Source organism: Macaca nemestrina, chromosome X (genome assembly GCF_043159975.1).
Source record: "Macaca nemestrina isolate mMacNem1 chromosome X, mMacNem.hap1, whole genome shotgun sequence".
Lineage (NCBI taxonomy): Eukaryota > Metazoa > Chordata > Mammalia > Primates > Cercopithecidae > Macaca > Macaca nemestrina.
This window is the reverse complement of record NC_092145.1, coordinates 107,809,952-107,833,596: the sequence shown is the minus strand read 5'-3', so window position 1 is coordinate 107,833,596 and position 23,645 is coordinate 107,809,952. Positions and strand designations below refer to the sequence as shown.

The 23,645-nt window shown below is 43.6% G+C and overlaps 1 protein-coding gene across 3 annotated transcripts; it reads left to right on the top strand.

The window, feature by feature from the left end:
- Positions 1-5,318: 5,318 nt before the first annotated feature.
- On the top strand, positions 5,319-11,829 carry LOC105491039 (X antigen family member 1). 3 transcript variants are annotated; one of them, XM_011757133.2, is made up of 4 exons: positions 5,319-5,448; positions 6,918-7,035; positions 8,992-9,118; positions 11,719-11,829. In XM_011757133.2, the coding sequence occupies exons 2-4, from the start codon at positions 6,940-6,942 to the stop codon at positions 11,739-11,741; spliced, it is 246 nt and encodes an 81-aa protein (XP_011755435.1). In that variant the 5' UTR covers positions 5,319-5,448; positions 6,918-6,939; the 3' UTR covers positions 11,742-11,829. The 3 variants fall into 3 exon arrangements, with proteins under 3 accessions (XP_011755435.1, XP_070944940.1, XP_011755436.1); XM_071088839.1 differs by lacking the exon at positions 5,319-5,448 and adding an exon at positions 5,640-5,770; XM_011757134.2 differs by lacking the exon at positions 5,319-5,448 and adding an exon at positions 5,671-5,826.
- Positions 11,830-23,645: the final 11,816 nt, after the last annotated feature.

The window sequence follows — 23,645 nt, the reverse complement described above, 5'->3', positions numbered from 1 at the left end:
GAGGCTACACGAAACTGGAAGTGCTCCCAGAAGTTTTCATTTTCTGGACAGAAAAATTCAACAGATCAGCCCCACCGAGTAAAGGTACCTCCTTGGCTGCCGTGGGTGATGAGCTTTTCATTCAAAGCAGAGATACGAAGCCTGAGGTGTCTCAAAGGCACCCCAAGTGTTCCATACCTTGAAAGTCACTATCACAAAGCTGAACACCATCTGTTCCTGAAGGATCAGGTCATGACCTGTGTCTTTGAGACACTGGGCAGTCAGGCCTCAGTTGAGATGAAGCCAGTGATTTCAAGTGTAAAGTGGAAAATTCCCCAAACCTCATCTTTAGGTAGCTATTTGGAGCCCTGTCCACTTAAATGGGTTGGCGAACATGGCCCACCAGACAGACACACACCTGAGCACTGGGGTTTTCTCCTCTGTTCTTAGCATCCCCTGAGTAAACCAGTAATTACCCTCCCTCATGCCTCAGCGTTCACATCCTTGAAAAAGGTGATGGTGAGAGTGACTTTTCCAGGAAAGCAGAGCACATGTCAACATCTGCTAAGCTCTGAATTGGTGATCATTCCACGAGCACTTGAGAAGAACGTGCATTCTGCTGTTGCTCTATGAATATCAATTAGGCCATGTGGTTTGACAGTGTTGTTCAAGCCTTCTGCATTTATGTATCCTGATTTTTTGTACACTTTTTCTACCAAATGCTCGGAGTGATGTTGAAGTCTTCTACTAAATGCACATGTGTTTATTTCTACTTTGTAATGTATCAGTTTTCCCTCAAGTATTTTGAAGGTGCCAACATATTCATGGTGTTTCTGTGTTCTGAATCAATGCAACTCTCTATGATTTTTATGTAATGTCCCAATTTGTCAAATCTTATAATAATCCCCGCTACAAAGTGTGCTTTGTGAGGTATTAATTTGACGCTTCGAGTTTCTGTGATTCATATTTGCAGGAAATATCTTCTTCCATCCGTTATTTGTAACTTATTTCTTTTTAGAGTGGGGCTCTTTTTTTTCAAGATACAGATTACTGATAAATATACTGTGAAAATCAAGATCCTATTGCAACTGTGCAACAACAATAAAAGTACCAAAAAATTAGATGCAGAGGTTAATATACAACTAAAATGTTACACAGAAATCCACAGAATACTTTATTAGGTTCTTCAAAAGAACCTCAATCAAACTCTTTGATAGCCTTCATAGAAAGATATCTTGACATTTAAGTGGTATATCTATATGAAAAATATAATTTTATTCCCCTATTTTCTACAGTTGTCTTTTGGATAAAATTTCCTCTCACAAGAGTGTTCTTTTGCTAAAAATTCTTTGAAAAACAACTATATAGGATGATCTCACACAGCTGTCTTAGTTTTGAAATTTGGGGATTCAAATGTCCCTCTGTAGATTGAGGAGGAAAAGTGTGTGTGTGTGTGTGTGTGTGTGTGTATATATATATTATATATATTATAATATATAAAATATAAAAGTAAATGTATATATAAATATATATAAATATATATATGTGTGTGTGTGTGTATACATATATATAAAAAAAATGGGAGAGGAAATATTTGTCTCCTGCACTTTTCTATTCTTTTTCTTCCTAAACTAACCAGTTTGTGTTGGTCCTCAGTTGGGCTTTCAATCCAGGGAAGGGTTGCCCTTCTGGAGAGTACATGGATTTAGTGGAGACCAAGGCAGGTTTGAATCGCTCAGAAACAACAGCCAGAATAACTTCCGAAGGGCTGTAAATGAAGATGATTAAAATCCTCTGATTTATGTTACTTTTCACTCAAGTTTCTAAAAGTGACTTCCCATCAAGAGCTGTTTGGCTAGGCACAGAAACATTTGTCCAGCCCTATTTTTCTCCCTTTCCTTCTTTCCTTCTTTCTTTCTTTCCATCTTTCCTTCCTACCTACCTTCCTTCCTTCCTTCTTCCCTTCCTCCCTTGCTGCATTCCTCTCTCCCTCTCTTTCTCCCTCCCTTACTTCTTTCCACCTTCCCTCCCTCGCTCCGTTTGTCCTTATTTTCTCCCTTCTTTCCTCACTCCCTTCATGCCTCATTCCCTTCCTTCTTTCCTTCTTTTTATAAAAAGAAATGAACTGATATTTTTGAAGTGGAAAGATCAGAAGAGTTCATGATTTTTTGCGAGTTTTTTTTTAACTTTTAGTTTAGGCTCGGGAGTGCATGTGCAGTTTTGTAATATAGGTAACCTCATGTCATGGGGTTTGTTGTACAGATTATTTCATCACCCAGGTATTAAGGCCAGTGCCCATTCGTTATTTTGTTCATCCTCTCCCTCCTCCTAGCCTCTACCCTCTGATAGGTCCCAGCATGTTGGCCCTCCCTGGGTGTTCACGTGTTCTCAGCAATTAGCTCCCATTTATAAATGACTTCATGTGGTATTGGGTTTTCTGTTCCTACATTAGTTTGCTAAGGATAATGGTCTCCAGCTCCATCCGTGTTCCTGGAAAGGACATGATCTCACTACTTTTTATGGCTGCATAGTACTCCATTGTGTATATATACCACATTTTTAAAAGTGCAGTCTATAATTGATGGGCATTTAGGTTGATTCCATGTCTTTGCTATCGTAAGTAGTGCTGCAATGACCATAGATGTGCATGCGTCTTTATAATAGAAGGAATTATGTACCTTTGGGTACCGTCCCAGCAATGGGACTGCAGGGCCAAATGGTATTTCTGTTCTTAAGTCCCTGAGGAATTGCCACACTCCTTTCCACAATGGTTGAACTAATTTATACTCCAACCAACAGGGTGTAAGTGTTGCCTTTTCTACACAAACTCACCAGCATCTCTTATTTTTGTTCTTGCTTTTTATCCAGTCTTATAGACTCTGACTCTGTGTTTTCAGACAGGATCTCTTTCTGTCTGTGAACGTGAATTCCACTGGTGTCTGAGACTTCCCAGGATTGCAGCTCTCTCAAATGCCTGTGTTTGAACTTTATGAATTTGTTACATTTTCAGTGGTTTTCTTCTTACCCCCTGTTATGACTGTCACTTCTTCCACACATGCTCTGCCAGAGGTGGTGTAGTTTGTGTGTCTCATCCCTCCTCAGAGGGACTAGTCACCGTTTTGTATCAGTTCCCATGGCTGCCTCGTTACCTCCAGTCTCTCATGACCTAAAAACAAAGCAAAACAAAAGATAACATTATAGATTATTAGGCCTTTTCTCATTTTCAGGGCTAAAGTGACTTTCTCTTGAGGCTTTCTAAATCTTACCTTGTGGTAGAACTCTCCTTTGTTAATATTTTGACTTCTGGTACAAAAATACAGCATTTAAACATGTGAAGTAAAACGTAATCCAGGGGCTAGCTGACAATGGTTTGAGATCTAAATACAGCCCATGACTTGTTTTGTATACCCATTGAGATAAGAGGTTTTTTTTCCATTTGAAAGTATTATATCTAAAAAACACAATACGCCACAGAAACTACATGACCCACAAAGACTGACATAACTACTATCAGATCTGTTAAAGCAAAATTTGGTGACATATTTAATCAAATACCTGTTATTGTGCTTCGCATTATCACATACATCTTTTCATCCATTAATTAATTTATTTATGCACGGATTGAAAATATGGATGTAACTCTATCCCCTCAAGAAAGCATCCCACTTTATGATACCATAGTCTCAGCATGGGAAGCTTGTCCCAGGGATCAGGTCAACACACAAACATATATTTGAGGTAGGAGACTGGCAGGACTTGTTTTCTGGTCAGAACTCAGCCGAGAACCTACAATCAGAATCTTTGGCTATTTCTGAAACATACACTGTCTGAATGACCTACAGGTATATACAGGGAAATCAGTTACCAGTCCAGAGATATAAATGTGAAGGAACACAACCTAAAAAGAAAAAAGTAAACAGGTGTGAGTGTATTTAGTCTTCAGAAGAATTTATTCTATTACATTTATTGGAAGCATTTATAAAACTGGCCAAGGTGGGAGGATCGTTTGAGCCCAGGAAATTGAGACCAGCATGGACAACACAGTGAGACCCCTATCTAAAAAATAATTAAATCAATTACCCAGGTGTGGTGTCTGCACCTGTAGTAGCAGGGACTGGGGAGGCTACATCGGGAGGATTGTTTGAGCCCCAAAAATGAAGGCTTCATTGAGGTGTGGTCTTGCCACTGCCCTCCAGCCTGAGTAACAGAACCACACTCTGTATGGAAAAATAAAAAATAAATAACGATTTATAAATAAAGATAAGAAAATAATTCATTTCTTCCACAAAAGGTCTTTCTGAGACACATCCTCCAGTAAGGGACTGTCTGTTCCCAACGTTTATGAATGCATGAGATTGGACAAAGAGAAACGAAAGCTCTCAAGTCCCTTTTTTCTACTACAAACGCGCTGGGGATGTGGGTCTGAGGACAGCGGAAAACCCTACCCTGTCCTGCAAAGTCCCTGGCTCAATGTGCACGTCCCTTCCTGTGAAAGTTCCTTGCTGCCCGTGCGCCTTGTTCTCTGCCTTCTGTCCCTGCACAGCTGTGAAAGGAGAGGTGGTGACTTCCTTTATTCGTGTTGACTACGACTTAGTCAGTAGGTCTGCAGATCAGTCCTCCCAGAAGTTGAAGTGTGAGTGAGTGTGAGGGGAAGCGGGCGGGCTTCCTGTGCGTTGTGCAACTTGGTCCATGGCCTCTGAGGTCGTCATCTTTCTACTAAACCTCAGCGATACCGCCATGGCCTTGCTATTGTGGGGTCCCGGGTCTGGGAAGAAGGAGGGCCATAGAGCACAGCAGAGGAGGGTCAGGTGAACATGGAGTTTTTTGTTTCTTTGTTTTGTCTGTCTGTTTGTTTGTTTTCACGGAGTCTTGCTCTGTCACCAGGCTGGAGGGCAGTGGCGCAATCTTGGTTCACTGCAACCTCCGCCTCCCGGGTTCAAGCGATTCTCCTGCCTCAGCCTTCTGAGTGGCGGGGAGTACAGGCCCACGTAACCACACCCAGCTAATTTTTGTATTTTCAGTAGAGACGGGGTTTCACCATGTTGACCAGGATGGTCTCGATCTCTTGGCCTCATGATCCACCCGCCTTGGCCCCCAAAGTGCTGGGATTACAGGGGTGAGCCACTGCGTCCGGCCATGGGGTGAATTTAGAAAGCTGATATTATTTGAGGTATTTGAATCCTGGGTGGGGGGCAACCCACACACAGAGAGGAGTGATTCCAAAGTCATTAATGGGGACCTAAGAAGGAGCACAGGACAGGACCAGGCGGGATAAGGAGGGGCACCACAGCCCTTAAGGCAAGAGGGGACCTCACTGCGCATGCTCCTTTAGTGCCCGCCTCCATGCGCATGTTCACTGGGCGTCTTCCCATCGGCCCGTTAGCCAGTCTGGGGAACTCCGCGGAGCTGTGAGCCAGCAGCTGGGGTCCGTGAGGTCTGGATTCTTTCTCTCCTACTGAGACACAGCGGGTAGGTTCACAGGCCGATCCAACTGGGAATTGAAGTGTGAGTGAGAGTGAGGAGGAACCAGCGGGCTTCCGGAGGGTCGCATGTTTGGTGACTCAGGGTGAGAAGGGCCTCGAAGTTGTCGTCCCTTTCATGCGACGCTGCACCCATTGTCTTGTCATGGCCATAACTAGGGAGGAAGGCAGGCTGAGGAGTGGAGGGGCTCAGGTGAAGCTGGGGCGATGCTGGGGTGCTGGTGGAGGTATCCGAGTCCCAGATGAACCTGTAACCCCGACAGAAGATTCCAGACTCCCCAGACGGGACCAGGGGAGGGATGGCATGAGCGGTATGGAAGGGTCCTGGAGACCGGGAACGCTGCGGGCTAGTGACTGCAGCCCCGAGGTCTGTAGACTGCCTGGCACAGGTGTCCTTTGAGGAGTGACCACTACTTTGTAGCAAATTCTCAACTCCACTGTGGAGATTCCAGTGGGTGGGGCTCTGAGTTCCTAAAAAAGTGATTTGGGTCGGGGTGGGGACGAGGGGCCTAGCAAATCATTATGTGACAAAATTCGCCATCACTTCAATTTTAATTCTCTAGCTGTAATTTCCTACTTGTCTCCCTGATGGAGTGTCCATTTGGGAAACCAGCCCCACGGTAAACACCCTGTGTTTTCTGCCGGGAGCCTTAAGACATTGCTCCGCCAGCTAGACCTTCTTAAGTGGCTTTGCAAGCATTCGTTTCAAAAGTTGCACACACTCATACTTGCCCCGGGATTTTTCAGAGTATTTCTAAAAAAAAAAAAAAAAAAAAAAAAAAGATGACCAAGTTAACATTTGACCATCAAAGTGGTCGAATCTAGTTGTCCTCTGAAGTGCGTTTTGCCAATCACAGTATTCTGCTTGGAGAGTGAAATACGTGTTGATGAGGAAGATCAACATATAGGCCTATACCAAGAAGAAGTTCACAACCTCCTGAGTTCATTGTGCTTCTGCTTATGAATGTCTTAACATTCGATGTTTTCTCTTAGCAGAAAGTTATTTTTCTGATAGTGTTGTTGGACTATCAGAATGGTAGTGCGTTGTTTATGGCCTCCCATTCATAATTGTCTCCCATGTTGACAAAAAATGATCATGGCATCCCATGAAGGAAAGATTAGTCCAGAGGATGATATTTGGGTTTTGTGTGGATGGATGATCGTGTGTGCCCAGATTTTGTCCACAACTTCCTCCTCATGCTTATTCAGAACAGATTACACTCATTCATCCCAACATAGACTAAAATGGCTTCCAAAGTCCTTGAGGATATCTATCTTTGAGTAACCTCTCTGAAGAATAATGTTATGAAGAATAGGTATACGGGGTAGTGTTGGAGAAATGCCTCTAGACGTACTTATGATAAGAAGTATCTATGTATTCTGCATATTTATATTATTGACCTGTATTAATAGCAAAACTTTTTATCTGCACACACCCACTGAAACACATACACACAGAGCCAGTCCCAGGAGCCCAGTAATGGAGAGCCCCAAGAAGAAGAACCAGCAGCTGAAAGTCGGGATCCTACACCTGTTCAGGAGACAGAAGAAGATCAGGATAGAGCTGAGATCCAAGGTGCTGGGAAGGGAAAGAAAGCATGTCTATGGGGCGGGAAAAGGTCTATGTGTGCGTCATGGTCTATGCCATGAGCAGTAACAGGAGGAAGGAGAACAATAGGAAAAGATACCAAACATTTGCCCAATGTTGGCAGGAAAGGGGAGAGTATAGTTTGCAGCTTCATGCTGTCCCTGGATATAAGGAATCTTATTTTATTCTTCGAGATGGATTTGTGTGCTTGGAAATACAGTCCTTACTAAGTCACTTGAAACCATTTAATTTGGTGCATAAAAATGTACATTATTTCAATAGTTTAATTTGATCCTCTTAGAATGTTGGTGTATGATCTTCTAGCCATGGTCTCCACAGTATTGTAAGCACCCGTTAAATGTGTGTAGAGTGCGAAGTCACCCGAACTTATAACACCATGAAAAAGGCCCCTTTGCAAAGGGATGTTAGCCCCATTGTATAAATAAGAAATCCGAGGCTCAGAGATTGAGGCTTGCAAAGAACACTTGACTCATGGAGAAGGAATTCATATGATGTTCAAAGATTTGTGTTCTTCCTACAATCCATGTTGTAATAATAAAAAGTGAGCAGTTTGCCTAAGATGTATAGCACTCGATTGTGTCTGTGCTGTAAGGTACTTCAGTATTGGCTCAGGACAAAACAGTTCAGTGAAACAGGATAGTAACTCCAGAAAAGAGCTCAATGAATGATAGCCACTGTTTCCTTTGATTGGTGCTTTTGACTGTATATTGGACAAAAGTTGGAAAATTCCGGACACTGGTATACAGGGAACTATATTAGTGTGATTTCAAGGGGGTTTTAACAGTTGTTTAAATACATTCATAATTACAAAAGTCAAAGTAGGTTAAGATTATCCTGAAACAGAAAACGTATCTCCAACAGGTAGCATTTTCAAGCTAAACATTGACTGAATTTGGGCCTACTTTCTGTAGTCTCACTGCAAGACAATGATTTTTTCTGTTACTTTGGTATACTATTCTAAATGGGATTCATTTATGTAAAGTTACATATAAGGTTCTTGGTCCTAAGCATACCACAACGTTGATTAACTACCCAAACAATTTCCAAGTTACCTCAACAAGGGATGGGTGTCACAACTGTAGAATTTGTCAGAGGCCCACCAAAACATTGATCTAATTCTTCGGAAAATTACGTTTCACTTATGATTAAAGTGGCATTCGTGCAGCTGACTTCAGATTTCATAGATAGTTGACACTTGCTGTTCATAATACACAATAGTAAAGTGCGGGAAATTTACGTGTAATGTGAGTTATTCTTAGATTGTATTCAAAATAAGACATTGGGCCAGGAGCTCACGACTGTAATCCCAAAATTTTGGGAGGCTGAGTTGGGCAAATCCCTTGATCCCAGGAGTTGAAGACCAGCCTGGACAACACTGAGAAGTCCTGTCTCAAACAAAACAAACAAACAGAAAATAGCCTTGGCGGTGGGGTGCACCCATATGCTCAGCCACTGCGGAGGCTGAGACAGGAGGTTCTGTTGAGCCTGAGAGGTTGGGCTCACACTGGGCCTTGATTGTGCCACAGCACTCCAGCCTGGACGAAAGAGTGAGACCCTGACTCAGAAAACAATAAAATATCATAAAACAGGGAAACAAAGGTGTAACATCTTTGCACGACATTCATTACCACACTAACTGACAGAGATTTTTTTCTTTTTATTTTCTTTCTTCCTTTTTCTTTTTAATGTGGCAGAGCGTCATCTGTCACCTAGTCTGGATTGCTGTGGCATGGTCTTGACTCACTGCCACCTCCAGCTCTTGGGTTCAAGCGACATCGGCCTCCCAAAGTGCTGAGATTATAGGCATGAGCAACTAAACCCGGCTCAGGCTTTATTTCATAACGCTAAGGAAAAGAATATCATCATTTCCTTATTTATATTTCATGTCAGAATGCTTAAATCGATATCCTTTGTATTTTGAAGTGCGTGACATGGAAGGTGATCTGCAAGAGCTGCGTGAGTCAAAGACCGGGGTTAAATCTGGATTTGGGTGCTGGCATCAAGGTGAAGATTATACCCAAAGGAGAACACTGTAAAATGCCAGAAGCAGGTATGTTATCCAACAAGATGCAAAGTTATGTGCTTACTCATTTATAGAATATTATACTTGTGATATTAGAGGGATAACATTACTGCTGTCTTCAAAACACAGTGCAAATTCGAACTTTCTTTGAAACGCCGTTCAGACCCAAATGCCAGATTGCAAGACTTAAACACTATGAGATACAGAAACAAATTGGGTGAAAGCTATATTGAATCATCAAACATGGCAGCATTTTCTTAGGGTGGTGTGTAACCCACAGCTAACATTTTCAGATCCTTTTCTAATTTCTGCTTTTAGCAAATACATAATGCATTTGTAATAAGAGTTTGTGTGAAGTATGCTGAGCCCTGAAGCAGATTCTAGTACCAGCTCTACCATAATTTGTGAGACTCTGGATGAATCGTATAAATTCCACACGCATCCTTGCTCTCATTGAAAAGAATGGATGCACATCAGATAGATTAAAATCCATTTCATTGCTGATTTCCACATGCTCTGGTCCTGTTGGATAGAAGACCAAGATATTCTGATTTTCATGATTTGTTTTTCACAACAGTCAGCTTCCGTCCAATTATAATGTCTGAGTTGAGATTCATGGTTCCTAAGAAAATGAGTGGGCACTCTGCTTGATGTTTGTTTTCCTGTATGGAGTCCTGTATGAGTGTTCTTGGATTCTGTCAAATTCTGAATTCTCTGGCTCTTAAAGAATAACTGCGTTTTAAAGTCTTCCCTCAGTGAAGCCTTGAATGACTGAATGATAAAATGGCAAGAGATCATCAGGTTTCTGTGGCCAGTGAAGTAGGGAGAATGCATGTAGGTCAGTGATGCTCAAGGTGGGTGTAAGATGCTTCTGCTAAGCATGGCCCCTGCCCTCCTGTCAGTCTTCACGAGCTACTCCGTGTAATTAGGTTGAAGACTCATATAGTAGAGTCACCTCTAACCATAGCATAGGTTACATATTACAGGTTTCTGCCTTGAGACATTAGACGACAGGGTTTGAAGTTCAACAACAGCAGGGTGCTAAATCCTGAGTAGTTGACGTAATTGTGTTTTACACGTATTTTCCAAATTGGTGACTGTTAATTACAATACCTCTTGAAGTTAAAGGAAGCACCCCATGTTGAAGGGAGAAATTACCTACATATTTTTACTCTACTCTGCTGAACCATTCCATTACACTATTTACATTAAAAGATAGTTCTCAGACTTTTTCCAGGAGCCCATTGAACAAGCCTCAGTTGTATTCTTAGGGAGATCATAGCTTTACATGCACATCTTATTAAAATAAACAGCGCATTCCATGATAAAGGAAAAGAATACTATGAAATAACGATGAAAGAGCCACAGAATAAACTTAAAGGAAAAAGAAAGAGGTAGTGCATAAAAGACAGGTACGAATCATTAGTAAAAGGAAAAGCAGTTGAAATGTCATAAATTTAAAAGATTGTTGTTTTGAAATTTAGCTATAAATAGAGTATTCGGTCGTTTACACAATCTTGAAGAAAATGGAAAAAGCACGACATGGAATATGAACAAAACAGAGTGATTTAATATAGGGCATTATTGAAAGTGACTACAATCTTGAACACTAATATTTTCAGAGCATGGATGAAATGATTGATAAGCTAGGAAGGCATACATCATTTATTTCTCGAATACCTGATTATCTAAGCATCCCAAAGCCTGTGGAAGAAACTGTGAAATATTCCAGTTGTCCCTCAAAAAAACATTTAGTTTTAGAAAGAAATTTTGGGTTTTTCAGCTGTCCTACTCTTGTTTTCCATTTCCGTATCCCTCCATTTTTTTCATGTGTGACATGGTTCATAACGCTACCACATGTTGATGACAAAACTGATAGTAATAGCTTAAGAGTAATGCGACCACATACTTAATTGTACAAATGGGAATACTTTCAAGTGTAAAAAGAGGCATGATTCATGTTGACATCACGGTAGGAGAACACTGGGTACAAACGGTTACTGTACCTTACAAACCACAGAAGGGTGAACGAGCCCAAATAAATGTGTTTGCCCTTCTGCACAATAGAGTAAAAACAAATGCAATGCTGGCCTTTCTATTCACTTCACTTATGCAGTTCCTAAGGTGACATTAACCGTTTTCTTTCAAGGTACTACTCAGACCGTTTCCAGGAGCCCATTTGGCATCCAGACCACAGATTCAAGTCAGAATATTAAAAGAATGTTTGCCAAAAATTATACATTTTTCGTAAATTCCTTTTTTGTTTCTTAGGATTTTTGTGTGGCGCTGGTATTTTGAGTAAAACTATGCACAATGTTTGCTTTCTACTTTAAACCCCTCTTTAGTGGGTTCACTTCATTTAATGTGTTTGGACCTCGGTCTGTCTTGCTTTCCTTGTAGCACTAGAAAGCAGGGTGTGTTTGAAAAATATCTTTAATGCATCTGCTTGGACGACTATTGTCAAAGTCTCTACAGAGGTCTACCTGAATGTAAGCAAAGGGTGACTCTTAGGCTTCTGGTTTTGTCCATTGTAGAAAACTAAAACTCTGGTGTCTTTTCCATATCCTTAATGTCATCTAAACACAGTTCTGCTAGTAATGTTCCCACCTGTTATGTTTCTGTTACAGGTGAAGGGCAACCACAAGTTTAAATGAAGAAAAGCTGAAACAACGCAAACCGGTTTTATATTAGATATTTGACTTAAACTATCTCAATAAAGTTTTGCAGCTTTCACCAAAGAAGGCCTGCTCATCTTTTGTTCACTTCCTTCCCAGGTATTTGATAATATTGAAAATCGTGGCTGGGTGTGGTTTCCCACGCCTATAATCCCAGCACTTTGGGATGCTGAGGCAGGAGGATTGCTTGAGCTCAGCAGTTTGAGACCACATGGGGCAACAGAACAAGACTCTCTACAAAAATAAAAGAGTGAATGCATAATGTATGCACGTCTCTATGTAGCTGCCTTCCCAGCTACTCTAGTGCCAAAGGATGGAGGATACCTTGAGCCAGGAGGTCCAGGAAGAGGTTTTTTTTGTTTGTTTGTTTGTTTTTGAGATAGAGACTCTATTTTTAAAAAAAAATGTCATTTTTGAAATTTTGTATTCTGATTGAGCTGGTGTGCACAGGGATGATATTATGAAATACATATTTGGTCCTAGACCCTGCTTCCTGGCACACAACTCCTACAATTTTTAGAATCTCCACAAAGTGGTGTCTTTTTGTATGCCAGTGAGTTGCTGGCAGCACCTAGGTAGCTCTAGGCTGGGGAATAAGAGTGTTGGGACTTTCAGCCCCCCCGCTCAACCTTCAGGAAGGGAGAGGGGCAGAAAGTTAGATTCATCCCCAATGGCAGGACAACAGTTTAATCTACACCTACATAATGAAACCCTCCATCAAAACCAAAAGGACGGGATTCAGAGAGCTTCTGGCTAGCTGAACATATGGAGGGCAGCACGCCCCTAGTGGGCACAGAAGCTCCCCGCCCCTTGCCCCAAACCTCGTGCTGTGTCTCCTCATCTGCTTCCTTTCCTAGGGTATCCCGCTTGCCACAGAACATGTGAGAAGTCCCTGGGCTATGGAGCTAGATGAGAGAATTAGGGCCTAGGTAGAAGAAAGGGTCAAGCAACCAGGGCAACTTGCTGAAGCAAGATGACTTGGGTCCTACCTACACTGTCTCTTTAGAGGCTATGGCATGAAGTAGCCATGGGTTTCCATCCTGCCTCTCACACAGTGCCCTTGATATGGTGGGCAAGATACTTACACCCTTTGGGACTGTTTTTCCATTTCTAAAGTAGAAATTACAATATGTACACGAAAACTACTTGCTATGAAAAATAAAGGAAATAACATCAAGCAGGCTTTACATTGCAGATAAATTTGGCTTCCTACTTAGATTTCCTTTTTTCCTTTAGATTTCAAACGTTTTCATTTCATTTTTCCTTACAGCTACATTTCTAGTGTGTGATAACCTGCTTTTGAATTTTAAGTAAGAATGTCAGCTTTTAAAATACATTTGAATTCAGAAAATAAATATTTGATTTAAATATGTTAATTTAATAGCAGTGTAGCTGGTGTCACCCACGGTATACATTCTGAAGTTAATTTCTAAATAACCGAGGTGTGACAAAAGCAACTGAATGTCTGCAGTGTGGGCTGAAAACCTTTGCTGCGTGTTATGTGGGTGGATCACCTGACGTCAGGAGTATGAGACCAGCCTGGCCAACATGGTGAAACCCCATCTCTACTGAAAATACAAAAATTAGCCAGGTGTGGTGGTGTATGCATGTAAATCTCAACTACTGGGGAGGTCGAGGCAGGAGAATCACTTGAACCCAGTAGGCGGAGATTTCCAGTGATCTGAGATCGGGCCATTGTACTCCAGTCTGGAAAATAAAGAGTGAAACTCCATTTAAAAAAAAAAAAAACAGGAAGGAAGGAAAAGAGAAAAAGAGAAAGAGTGAGAGACGAGGGAGCGAGTGATAAAGGAACGGAGGGAGGGAGGGAGGGACTGTACCCAAAGGTACAGCAATGGGACTGCAGGGCCAAATGGTATTTCTGTTCTTAAGTCCCTGAGGAATTGCCACACTCCTTTCCACAATGGTTGAACTAATTTATACTCCAACCAACAGGGTGTAAGCGTTGCCTTTTCTACACAAACTCACCAGCATCTCTTATTTTTGTTCTTGCTTTTTATCCAGTCTTATAGACTCTGACTCTGTTTTTTGAGACAGGATCTCTTTCTGTCTGTGAACCTGAATTCCACTGTTGTGTGAGACTTCCCAGGATTGCAGCTCTCTCAAATGCCTGTGTTTGAACTTAATGAATTTGTTACATTTTCAGTGGTTTTCTTCTTGCCCCCTGTTATGGCTGTCACTTCTTCCACACATGCTCTGCCAGAGGTGGTGTAGTTTTTGTGTGCCATCCCTCCTCAGAGGGACTAGTCATTCTTTTGTATCGGTTCCCATGGCTGCCTTATTACCTCCGGTCTCTCATGATCTAAAAACAAAGCAAAACAAAAGATAATGCCATAGATTATGAGGCTTTTTCTCATTTTCAGGGCTAAAGTGACTTTCTCTTGAGGCTTTCTAAATCTTACCTGGTGGTGGAATTCTCCTTTGTTAATATTTTGAGTACTGGTACAAAAATACAGCATTTAAATATGTGAAGTAAAACATAATCCAGGGGCTAGCTGACTACGGTTTGAGATCTAAATACAGCCCATGACTTGTTTTGCATAGCCATTGAGATAAGGATATTTTTTCCATTTAAAAGTATCATTTCTAAAAAACAGAACAATATGCCACAGAACCTACATGACCCACAAAGACTGAAATAATTACGATCAGATCTATTAAAGGAAAATTTGGTGACATATTTAATCAAATACCTGTTAATCTGCTTCACATTATGGCATACATCATTTCATCCATTAATTAATTTATTTACACAAGGATTGAAAATATGGATGTTACTCTATCCCTTCAAGAAAGCATCCAGCTTTGTGATACCATGGTTTCAGTCTGGGAAGCTTGTCCCAGGGATCAGGTCAATATACGAACATATATTTGAGGTAGGAGACTGGCAGGACTTGTTTTCCGGTCAGAACTGAGCCTAGAGCGTACAATCAGAATCTTTGGCTATTTCTGAAACATACACTGTCTGAATGACCTACAGATATATTCAGGGAAATCAGTTACCAGTCCAGAGATTTAAATTTGAAATAACACAACCTAAAAAGAAAAAAGTATACAGGTGCTCCATATTGGAGCAATCCCTAGGCTAAAAAAAGGGGAAGTCACCTTCTTCCAATGCACTGGCAACATAATCAATCAATAAACAAAATAGAATTAATGTGAATCTTGATATCATGTAAGGTGAATTCCCCAAAGTTCTACTTCAGAATTGTTTTGGATATTCTAATTCATTTTCCTTTGTAGATAATTTTGAAAATGAACTCCAGTGAAGTGTGTTGCATAAGTTCATACAGTTTTCCTTTGCAGAGCAAGAGTTAAATGTGTTAGTAACTACAGAAGGACATGGGTGAAGAAGGTGAGTTTTCCCATAGCTTGGGGAATGATCCAATGTAGAGGGAGCAGTTGATGGTTCAGGAGAGAGGAGTGATCATTGTAGGACCAAAGCCCGTGACAAGGTGGGAGGCATGGTATACTGACCTGAGGAGAGGGTGCTGGCTTTAGTTAGGAGTATTGTATGCAGAAGAGCAGCAGAAAATGTCTGTGAATCACTGAAGGTGAGGGTGGCCTTGGGGATCCCTGACACAGTGGCAGCAACCATGTGATTCACCAGCAAGACCCTGACTCACTACAATATGGTGGAAGCCTTGTTTGAATAAAGGAAGAGTGAAAGGGGAGAGTCCTGGGGGACTATGGATTCCCCCATAGTATGAAGCAACAGCTGAGCTCTTGTCTTTTGTGAAAAATACATGTACTCACAGCATTTAACAATAATCCCTCCAACTACAAGAGAACTGGCTCACTGGATCCATCAACCACTGTTGTGCACAAGATAATGCATGGAGAAAAAGTGTGCCCTGGTGTTGACTTCAATTTTTGTTTTCTCCTGCAGGCAGGTAGAGACAGGACACAATTGTTGCCAATAAACTTCCAGTGGGCCAAAAATCCCGAACGTTTGAATTGCTCCTTCCTTTAAAGTGGGAGGGGAAAAAAATCATTTCCTGGGCTGGAACAAAGACTTAGATAAACCTTAAGCCTTAGATAAGGAAAAAAAAAAAAGTGAGAAAAGGGCCACATGCAGAGGCTCACACCTGTAATCCCAGTATTTTGAGAGGCTGAGGGAAGAGAATCACTTGAAGCCAGGAGTTCAAGACCAGCCTGGGCAACATAGTGAGACCCCTGCTCTACACAATTTTTAAAATTAGTTGGTCATTGTGGCACGTGTCTGTAGTCCCATCTACTCAAAAAGATAAGGCAGGAGGATCGCTTGAGCACAGGAGTCCTAGATTGTGGTGAGCTATAAGTCCTCCAGTGTACTCCAGCCTGGGGAAAAGAGAGAAACCCTGTATCAGAAAGGGGGTGTGGGTGTGTGAAAACACTTTCCAGCCTTGTCTTCAGCTGGGCTGCCACTGCTGCAGCCTCCTCCCAATATTTGAGGCAGGATCTCTCTTGGTCATGGTACTTGTAACTCTGTAAATATTGAATTTAGTGCTAGGGGTTTGATGGAAATTACAATGAGATAAAGAAAACAGGTACAGTTGTAAAATGCCTTTGTATTTTGTGGCTATTCAATCTGAAAGTGTGATATTGGTGGATGGGGTCCAGCAGTTTGACTAATTAATGCAATTGTCACAAGCAAGGAATTCATCTTTTCTACACTTCTCACTGGATAAGTGATAGAGACAAAAGGGATGGAGATTATGCAAACTGATTTTTACAATTGTCACAAATTCAGGATTTCATCCTGACCATTTCTTAAATATGATGAATCTTTTCACTAAATTTATATTATAATGTGTTTTTCTGCACCTGTTTCGTCCCTTCTGCTTACAAGCCTTCCAGAAAAAAAAAGAAAAAAAGTCTGGAGGAAGAAGCAGGAAGATTAAAGAGATAAAAACTTTTCATCATGGAATACTCCAGGCTGATTTTCTAACAATTGGAGAAAATAGCACATGAGGAGAGGCAAGAGAGGGAAGGAAGACATCAGTTGTCTCCATTTTTCAAAATTGTTCTTGGAAATTCTGCACTTTTCCTCAAGAAATACTTCCCACGTAGGCTTTCCAAACTGCTGTGAGCCAACACTGAAATCACAATGACTGCTGAGCCATGATCACCTTACAGTTTGTCAGGGAAATCAGTTACCAACCGAGAGGTTTAAATGTGCAATAACACAACCTTTGAAAAGCATACAAGTGTGAACTGATCGAGTCTACAGCATGTATAAAAAGCATGTATAAAAATTGGCTGAGATGGGAGAATCACTTGAAGCCGTGTGTTTGAAAACAGCCTGGGCAACAGAGTGACACCCAGCATCTAAAAAAAAAAAAAATTAAATGCATTAGGTGGGCATGGTGGCGGACACCTGCACTCCCTGCTACTTGTGAGGCTGCAGTGTGAGGACGATTGCTTGAGTGCAGGAGACGGATACTGCAGTGAGGCATGGTCATGCCATTGCCTTCCACCCTGGACAACGGAAGAATGCCCTGAGTAAAAAGCATGTGTAAATATAAACACAAAACTCTTTATTTCTGTCACAAAATGTCTTTCTGAGACACACCCTCCACTAAGGGTGACGTGGTACTCTGTGTTCCCAACGTTTCTGGATGCATGAGAATGGTTGGGCAAGAGACAAAAAAAAAAAAAAGCTCTTGCATTTCTTTCTACTACAAACACCCTGGAATTCAGGTGTGGGGACAGCAGGAAAACCCTGGTCGGCCCTGCCTGTGCCTGACTCAGCATGTCTACTATAGAGACACATGCACACGTATGTTTATTGCAGCACTATTCACAATAGCAAAGACTTGGAATCAACCCAAATGCCCATCAATGATAGACTGGATTAAGAAAATGTGACACATACACACCATGGAATATGATGCAGCCATAAAAAGGGATGAGTTCATGTCCTTTGCAGGGACATGGATGAAGCTGGAAACCATCATTCTCAGCAAACTAACACAGGAACAGAAAACCAAACACTGCACGTTCTCACTCATAAGTGGTAGTCGAACAATGAGAACACGTGGACACAGGGAGGGGGACATCCCACACCGGGGCCTGTTGGGAGATGGGGGTCTAGGGGAGGGATAGCATTAGGAGAAATACCTAATGTAGATGACGGCTTGATGGGTGCAGCAAACCACCATGGCACGTGTATACCTGTGTAACAAACCTGCATGTTCTGCACACGTATCCCAGAACTTAAAGTATAGTAACAATTTTAAAAGAAAGAAAATGGTTCACGGCAAGGTGAGGTGGCTCAGACCTCAAATCTCAGCACGCTGGGTCATCGAGGCATGAGGATTGTTTCAGCCCCAGAGTTCAAGACCATCCTGGGCAACATAGAGAGACCCTGTCTTTACAAAAAACTTAAAAAGTATATACCCAGGCATGGTGGAACACGCATGTAATTCCAGCTACTTGTGAGGCTGAGATGGAGGGATTGCTTGAGTCTGGGAGGTCAAGGCTGCAGCGAGCTATGATTTCTCCACTGCACTACAGGCTGAGCAACACAGTGACAGCCTGTCTCAAATGAGACGAAAAGAAAAGAAAGTGCTTCAGGGCCAGCTGCGATGGGTGATGAAGCCTCATTTCAAAGGTCAACCACTGCCATGGGACACTGATGTAATGGATGGCTCTGTAGTAGTCATGGCTCTGGGATCCTGGGACTGATGTCTTTCCACTCGGCGAGAGCAGCCCTCTCCAGGCTGGGACACAGGAGGAAGGGGCCAGGCTAGATCAACAGGCTACCAGGGACACCTGTCTGCTATGGAATGGCAGATGGGATCAGGAGAAGGACAGCTGAAAGGAGGAGAGGGGAGACGCACTGCTCAGGTGAGGGGCCGGTCTCCTAAAAAGGGGAGTCATTGGCCCTAGGTCGTGTCATTGCTCTAGGTCCCCATGGAAGCACATGATGGTGCAAGAAGGAAATCAAAGCTGATGGGAGGGGGACAACAGCTTGCATCATGTCCCATCCTATGTGTTCAGTGGCCCCTGAGAGAAGCCCATGCCTTTTGGAGATCTAAAAGGTCATTTCCTGACACAACTCCATTCACCACCCATGAGGAGCAGGGATTTGAGATAAACTGAGGCCTCTGGGGAGAAAGGCCAGTAAGAGTTGTGAGGTCTTCTCATAAGACGCACCGCCTTACCCTTATGGTGAGTCTCACACTGTGTTCCTCATGTCCCGTGTTGCTGTGTGCTCTGAGGTCACTCTTCTCAACCTCATGTCTGTCCTGGGAAGAGTGGATATATTTCAGACAGTCTTGCTACCTAAGGGATTTAATAAAGTTTCTTGAAGTTCCCTAGGCTGGGCAGTAAATTCCCAGATCCTAGGACACCATTGTGGCCACACTACATGAGCTTCCCTGGGTGTGATTCCTGGAATCTGCATTTTTAACAGATCTTGGGTTCTAACTTTCATAGAAACTTGTCTGAGAATGGCTAGAGCAGGGGAATAGTCTGCTTTCCCAGCTCCACAGCTTCTTTCTCCTTTGTGAAGGTATAGAAGGGACAGGTTTGTAGTATATAAAATTTTAAAAATTTATGCATGGCCTATTTCATAGTTTGTGCTTTTTGCATCCTGTCTATCTTTATCTTACATGATGCCGCAGGTTCCCTTACATTTTCTTCTACAAGTGTTGTAATATTAGCTTTCACATTGAGTTCTATGAAGCATTTTGAGTTAACTTTTGTGTATGGTGTGAGGCAATGGTTGAGGTTCATTTGTTTGCATGTCAATGTCCGACTCTTCCAGCACCACTCCTGGAATAAAACATCCTTCCCCACTGAATTATCTTGGCACTTTACGGAAAAATCCCTTTAACTTGAATGTATAGATATAGCTTCGGACTCTCATGCCTTTTCTTCTGCCAATATCACAGTGAAAACTGTGATTAGCACAGTTGTCAAATGCATCTCGATATCAGGTAATGTGAGTCCTCCAATATTCTTTGTCCTTCATAAAATTGTTAGATTATTCTAGTCCCTTTGCTTTCCCATATAAATTTTGAAGCCAGCTTGTCATTTTATAGCAACAGGAGGCTGCAGGGATTTTGACTGGTTTACATTGAACATACAGATTATTTGGGAGTAACTGACATATTAATTCTGAGTCTTGCAATCCGTTAACGTGGCATGTCTCTGTATTTATTTCAACGAGGTTTCATATTTTTCTCAAATGTTTTTTAGGCTTCTGAGCACGGGTCTTACACATATTTTGTGAAATTTTACCACTACGTATTTCGTGGGGGTTTTGCTGCTATGTTAAGGGATATTGATTTTCAATTTTCAATTGTTTGTTGCTGCCATATAAAAATAACATTGACTTTTTCATGCTCATCTTCTACCATGTTACTTTGCTAAACTCACAAATGGGGAAATTCCATTTGGCTATGATGTAAATCTTTTTATATTGCTAGTTTTGAACTCTGGTTAATTGTTTTATACAGAGTTTGTGTCTGTTCGTGAGTTACATTGGTCTGTCATGTTATTTTCTCATGATGTTGTCTGGCTTTGATATCAGGCTGGTGCTTGCTCTGTAAAATACCATGGTAAGTGTGGCCTCTCCTCAATTATCTTGAAGTGTGTGGAGAATTGGCGTTATTTCTTCCAGAAACATTTGGCGGAATTATCCAGTGGAGTCACCAGAAACATGAGGTTTAATTGAGAAACATCTTTACTGTATTTCTTTGTTGCTTTTAGTGAATCCAATTCCTTTAATTGATATGTGGCTATATATGTCATTTATTTGTTTTTTTAACGTTGAATTTGTGTCATTTTTTGTTGGTATTTAGTAGGTGTATATACTTGTGGGATACTTGGCATGTTTTGATGTAGCTTGCAATTTGAAATGAGGACACGATGGAGATTGAGGTATTCCTCCTCTCAAGTATTTATCCATTGAGTTGCAAATAATCCAATTATACTGTTCACGTTATTTTAAAATGTACAGTTACCCCCTTTTTTTCCTTTTAGCACTTGTCCACTGTTTATTCATTGGAAGGAAGGCCCGGTCCTAGGTAGACTCAACCTCTCCTGAGGAACCGTGGAGCCAAAGGCAGGAGGCTTCCAGAATGCTTAGACTCTGATCCCCCTTACTATCACCCTGAGGCTTGTCTCACCAAAGCCTTCTTCTGTCCATACTTGTCTCACTGGGTCTACAAGGGAATCCTCCCACAAGTCCGGGGTCCAGTGTGGTCACTCCTGATGGATGTCAAGAAGGGGAAGGCCAGAAACCTAGGGAAATACCTCGTTTGGCCCTACCACAGCTGGCCAGAGCAGGACAAACATGCCATGCCGTGTGAGAAGCCCAGTTACCCAGCTGGAAGGAAAGTCAGTCCTGAGGGGGTGGAAGGGGCCAGTCACAAATCCTGGACAGGTAGTGACCTGGGCTCCGCAGGTGAGCTGGGCTCTCATGGCTTTCCCTGCCTTTGGAAACAAGGAGGAGCAGAAGTTTTCTGTAGAAAAAGCCTCCTTTCCTTCCAGAACTGCTGTTTTATGGCAGCTGTTTTGGCAGTGAGTCTTGTGTCTGTGATGAGGCTGGGTCCTCCTCTTGGCCATGCTCTACAGAAAATGATGGAGCAGGGCAAGCTGTCCTCAGTGAATGTACACCAGAATGGCCTAGACGTGAGCCACACCTTCAGAAACCATGCATGCTCCGAGAGCGCTACAGCATCAAGTAAGGCCTATGGACAGTCCCTAATTGAAGGAGATCAGGGAGGTCTCTGGGTTAAGGTAGGGGTCGCAGAGAAGAGGGTGAGAGCCCAGCCTACTGCCTGGAGTTCTGGCCTTGGGTAGGGACTGCAGAGGGTCCAGGAATGGTGAGGCTTTCAGGGATATCCAAGGGGCTCTGAACACCTCTGCTCCTTCCATGAGGGCAAGGAAATGTTGTGCACCCAGATTGCCACCTTAGTATGCTTCCCACAGCACTCAATTGATGGGGCAAGGATGCCAGGAGACCCCACCCCCTCAGGACAGAGACCCTGCTGCACAGGGTTCTGGCTCCTCCAGAAGGATTCAGCTCCCCTCCACTGCATGGGAGGCAGAGGCTTGTCCCTGCAGGGCGCAGAAACCATGCCCTGCGTAAGAGGAGACATCCCACAGCAGGGGTTAGGGCTCAGGGCCAGCATTGTATTCAGACTGACCCAGGACTCACCCTGGGAGAGCACTTGTAGAGCCCCTTCTTCTAGGGACCACATCCCAGAGATGCATCCAGCCCCATGAGGACCTGCAGGATCTTGTCGGAGGCAGCCTCATTGAGAAGGGCAGTCTGATCCTGTGCAGAGTGGGCCCCCAGCACTACAGACTGAAGACCCAGTAGGCTCTTCTCACTCACTCCAGCAGCCGTCAACCTTGAAGGGCAGAGTCCTCCCATGCCTGCTGTCCCCACGGACCCCTTTTGGGCTCATCCTGAGGCCCTGAGACGTCTGCCTTCTGCAGGGCGAGCACATGCTCACAGCCAGGACACATGCGACATTCAAAGTGCACAGAACCTTGTCCCCATGTGCCCGAGGGTGGCAGGAGGAGCACATAAGACAGAGCCCAACTGGCCTGAGGGCAACACTTGCACTGTCCACACAACCCTGTGCTCTGGCTCAGAGGGAAGGCCAAGCCAAACCAGGCCTGGTGAGCTGCGCAGGGCACTGTGAGTCCTTCTGGAAACTGAGCCCACCCCTGACACGACGCAGATAAAAGGCAGGAGTGTGGTGAGCACTCCCCCGCCTGGGTCTTCCCCACATCTGTGGCCTCCTGTGCACAGCTGGACCCCAGGGTTGTCCAAAAAAGGCCCAACACTTCCCAGTGGGAGGCTCCCAGGGCAGAAACGAGGTGAAGGCACAGACCCTTCCCAGGAGTCCCCACCTGGCCTGATGTGCAGCCCCATTCCTAGAACATCTCCTGAAGCTGTCCCTCTTCGGCCCATGGAAGCTCCTTCAGGACCAAGAGCCCAGGCTCCTTCAAGTGGAAGCACCACACGGTGCTCCGGCATCTTCAGGCCTCCTCGGCCAAGTTGAGAAGGACACATTACGATCTGCACCCCACATGGGCTACAGCCCCCTCAGTTACCCTCTGAGGCATTAAATCATGGGGAGTGCCCAGGACCCTCCATGGCTACTCCCTGAGCCTTCCTTTTCCTGTTCCTTCTCAAAAAAGTTTCTGAAAACAGGCCAGCTGGGCCCCAGGGCAGGTACTGGACTCACCTCGGTAGCAGGGCAGGGGATGACGGCAAGACCCTTTCAAGGCCCTCCCTCACACCCTTCCCATCCTGGCTTAGAAGAACCCTGGGGGAGACTGGAGGGATTGGTTCCATCTGTGCAAGCCAACACCCACAGCTGTGAGCACCAACAGCGCCAGAGAACAGCAGGGACCCCTCACTCACGAGCACCCCTCCAAGGGTGTCAGTACAGCAAGCCTTGAGCCAGGGAGTAGAGAGACTCAGAGCCTCAGACCCAGAGAGGATCCAGGGAAATGGTGCAGGAAGCCCCTTGGTGTGGGACACATGGCATGGCGTGGATTGTCCGGGATGGCAGAGGAACCGGGTGCCCAGGAGCGTCTCATGCGCTATATAGACAGATCCTCATCTTAGGTGGCAAGCGGGCCAGGTGATAGGTAAGGCTTCTCCCAGCTGAGTTCTGGACCAGGGCTGAAGCCCAGACCAAGCAGCCCAGGGCTGAGGGTATGACACAGGGAGCCCCAAGCCAGCCTGAACTCTAGAGGCTGTCTCAGGAGCAGCCTGAGGTGTAATGACAGCACCCATGCCCTAGGCTGCACACACCCCTCACTCTGGGTTCAGCAGCCTGTGGGTGTTTCCTCAATATCAGACCAGGTGGGTCACTAGAGACCCCGAATAATCCAGAGGCCCAGGT

Coding starts and splice junctions, on each gene's coding strand:
- LOC105491039 (XM_011757133.2), top strand. CDS start 6,940: ATGGAGAGCCCCAAGAAGAAGAACCAGCAGCTGAAAGTCGGGATCCTA. Junction 7,036..8,991: donor GGATAGAGCTGAGATCCAAG/GTGCTGGGAAGG, acceptor TGTATTTTGAAG/TGCGTGACATGGAAGGTGAT. Junction 9,119..11,718: donor CTGTAAAATGCCAGAAGCAG/GTATGTTATCCA, acceptor TTTCTGTTACAG/GTGAAGGGCAACCACAAGTT.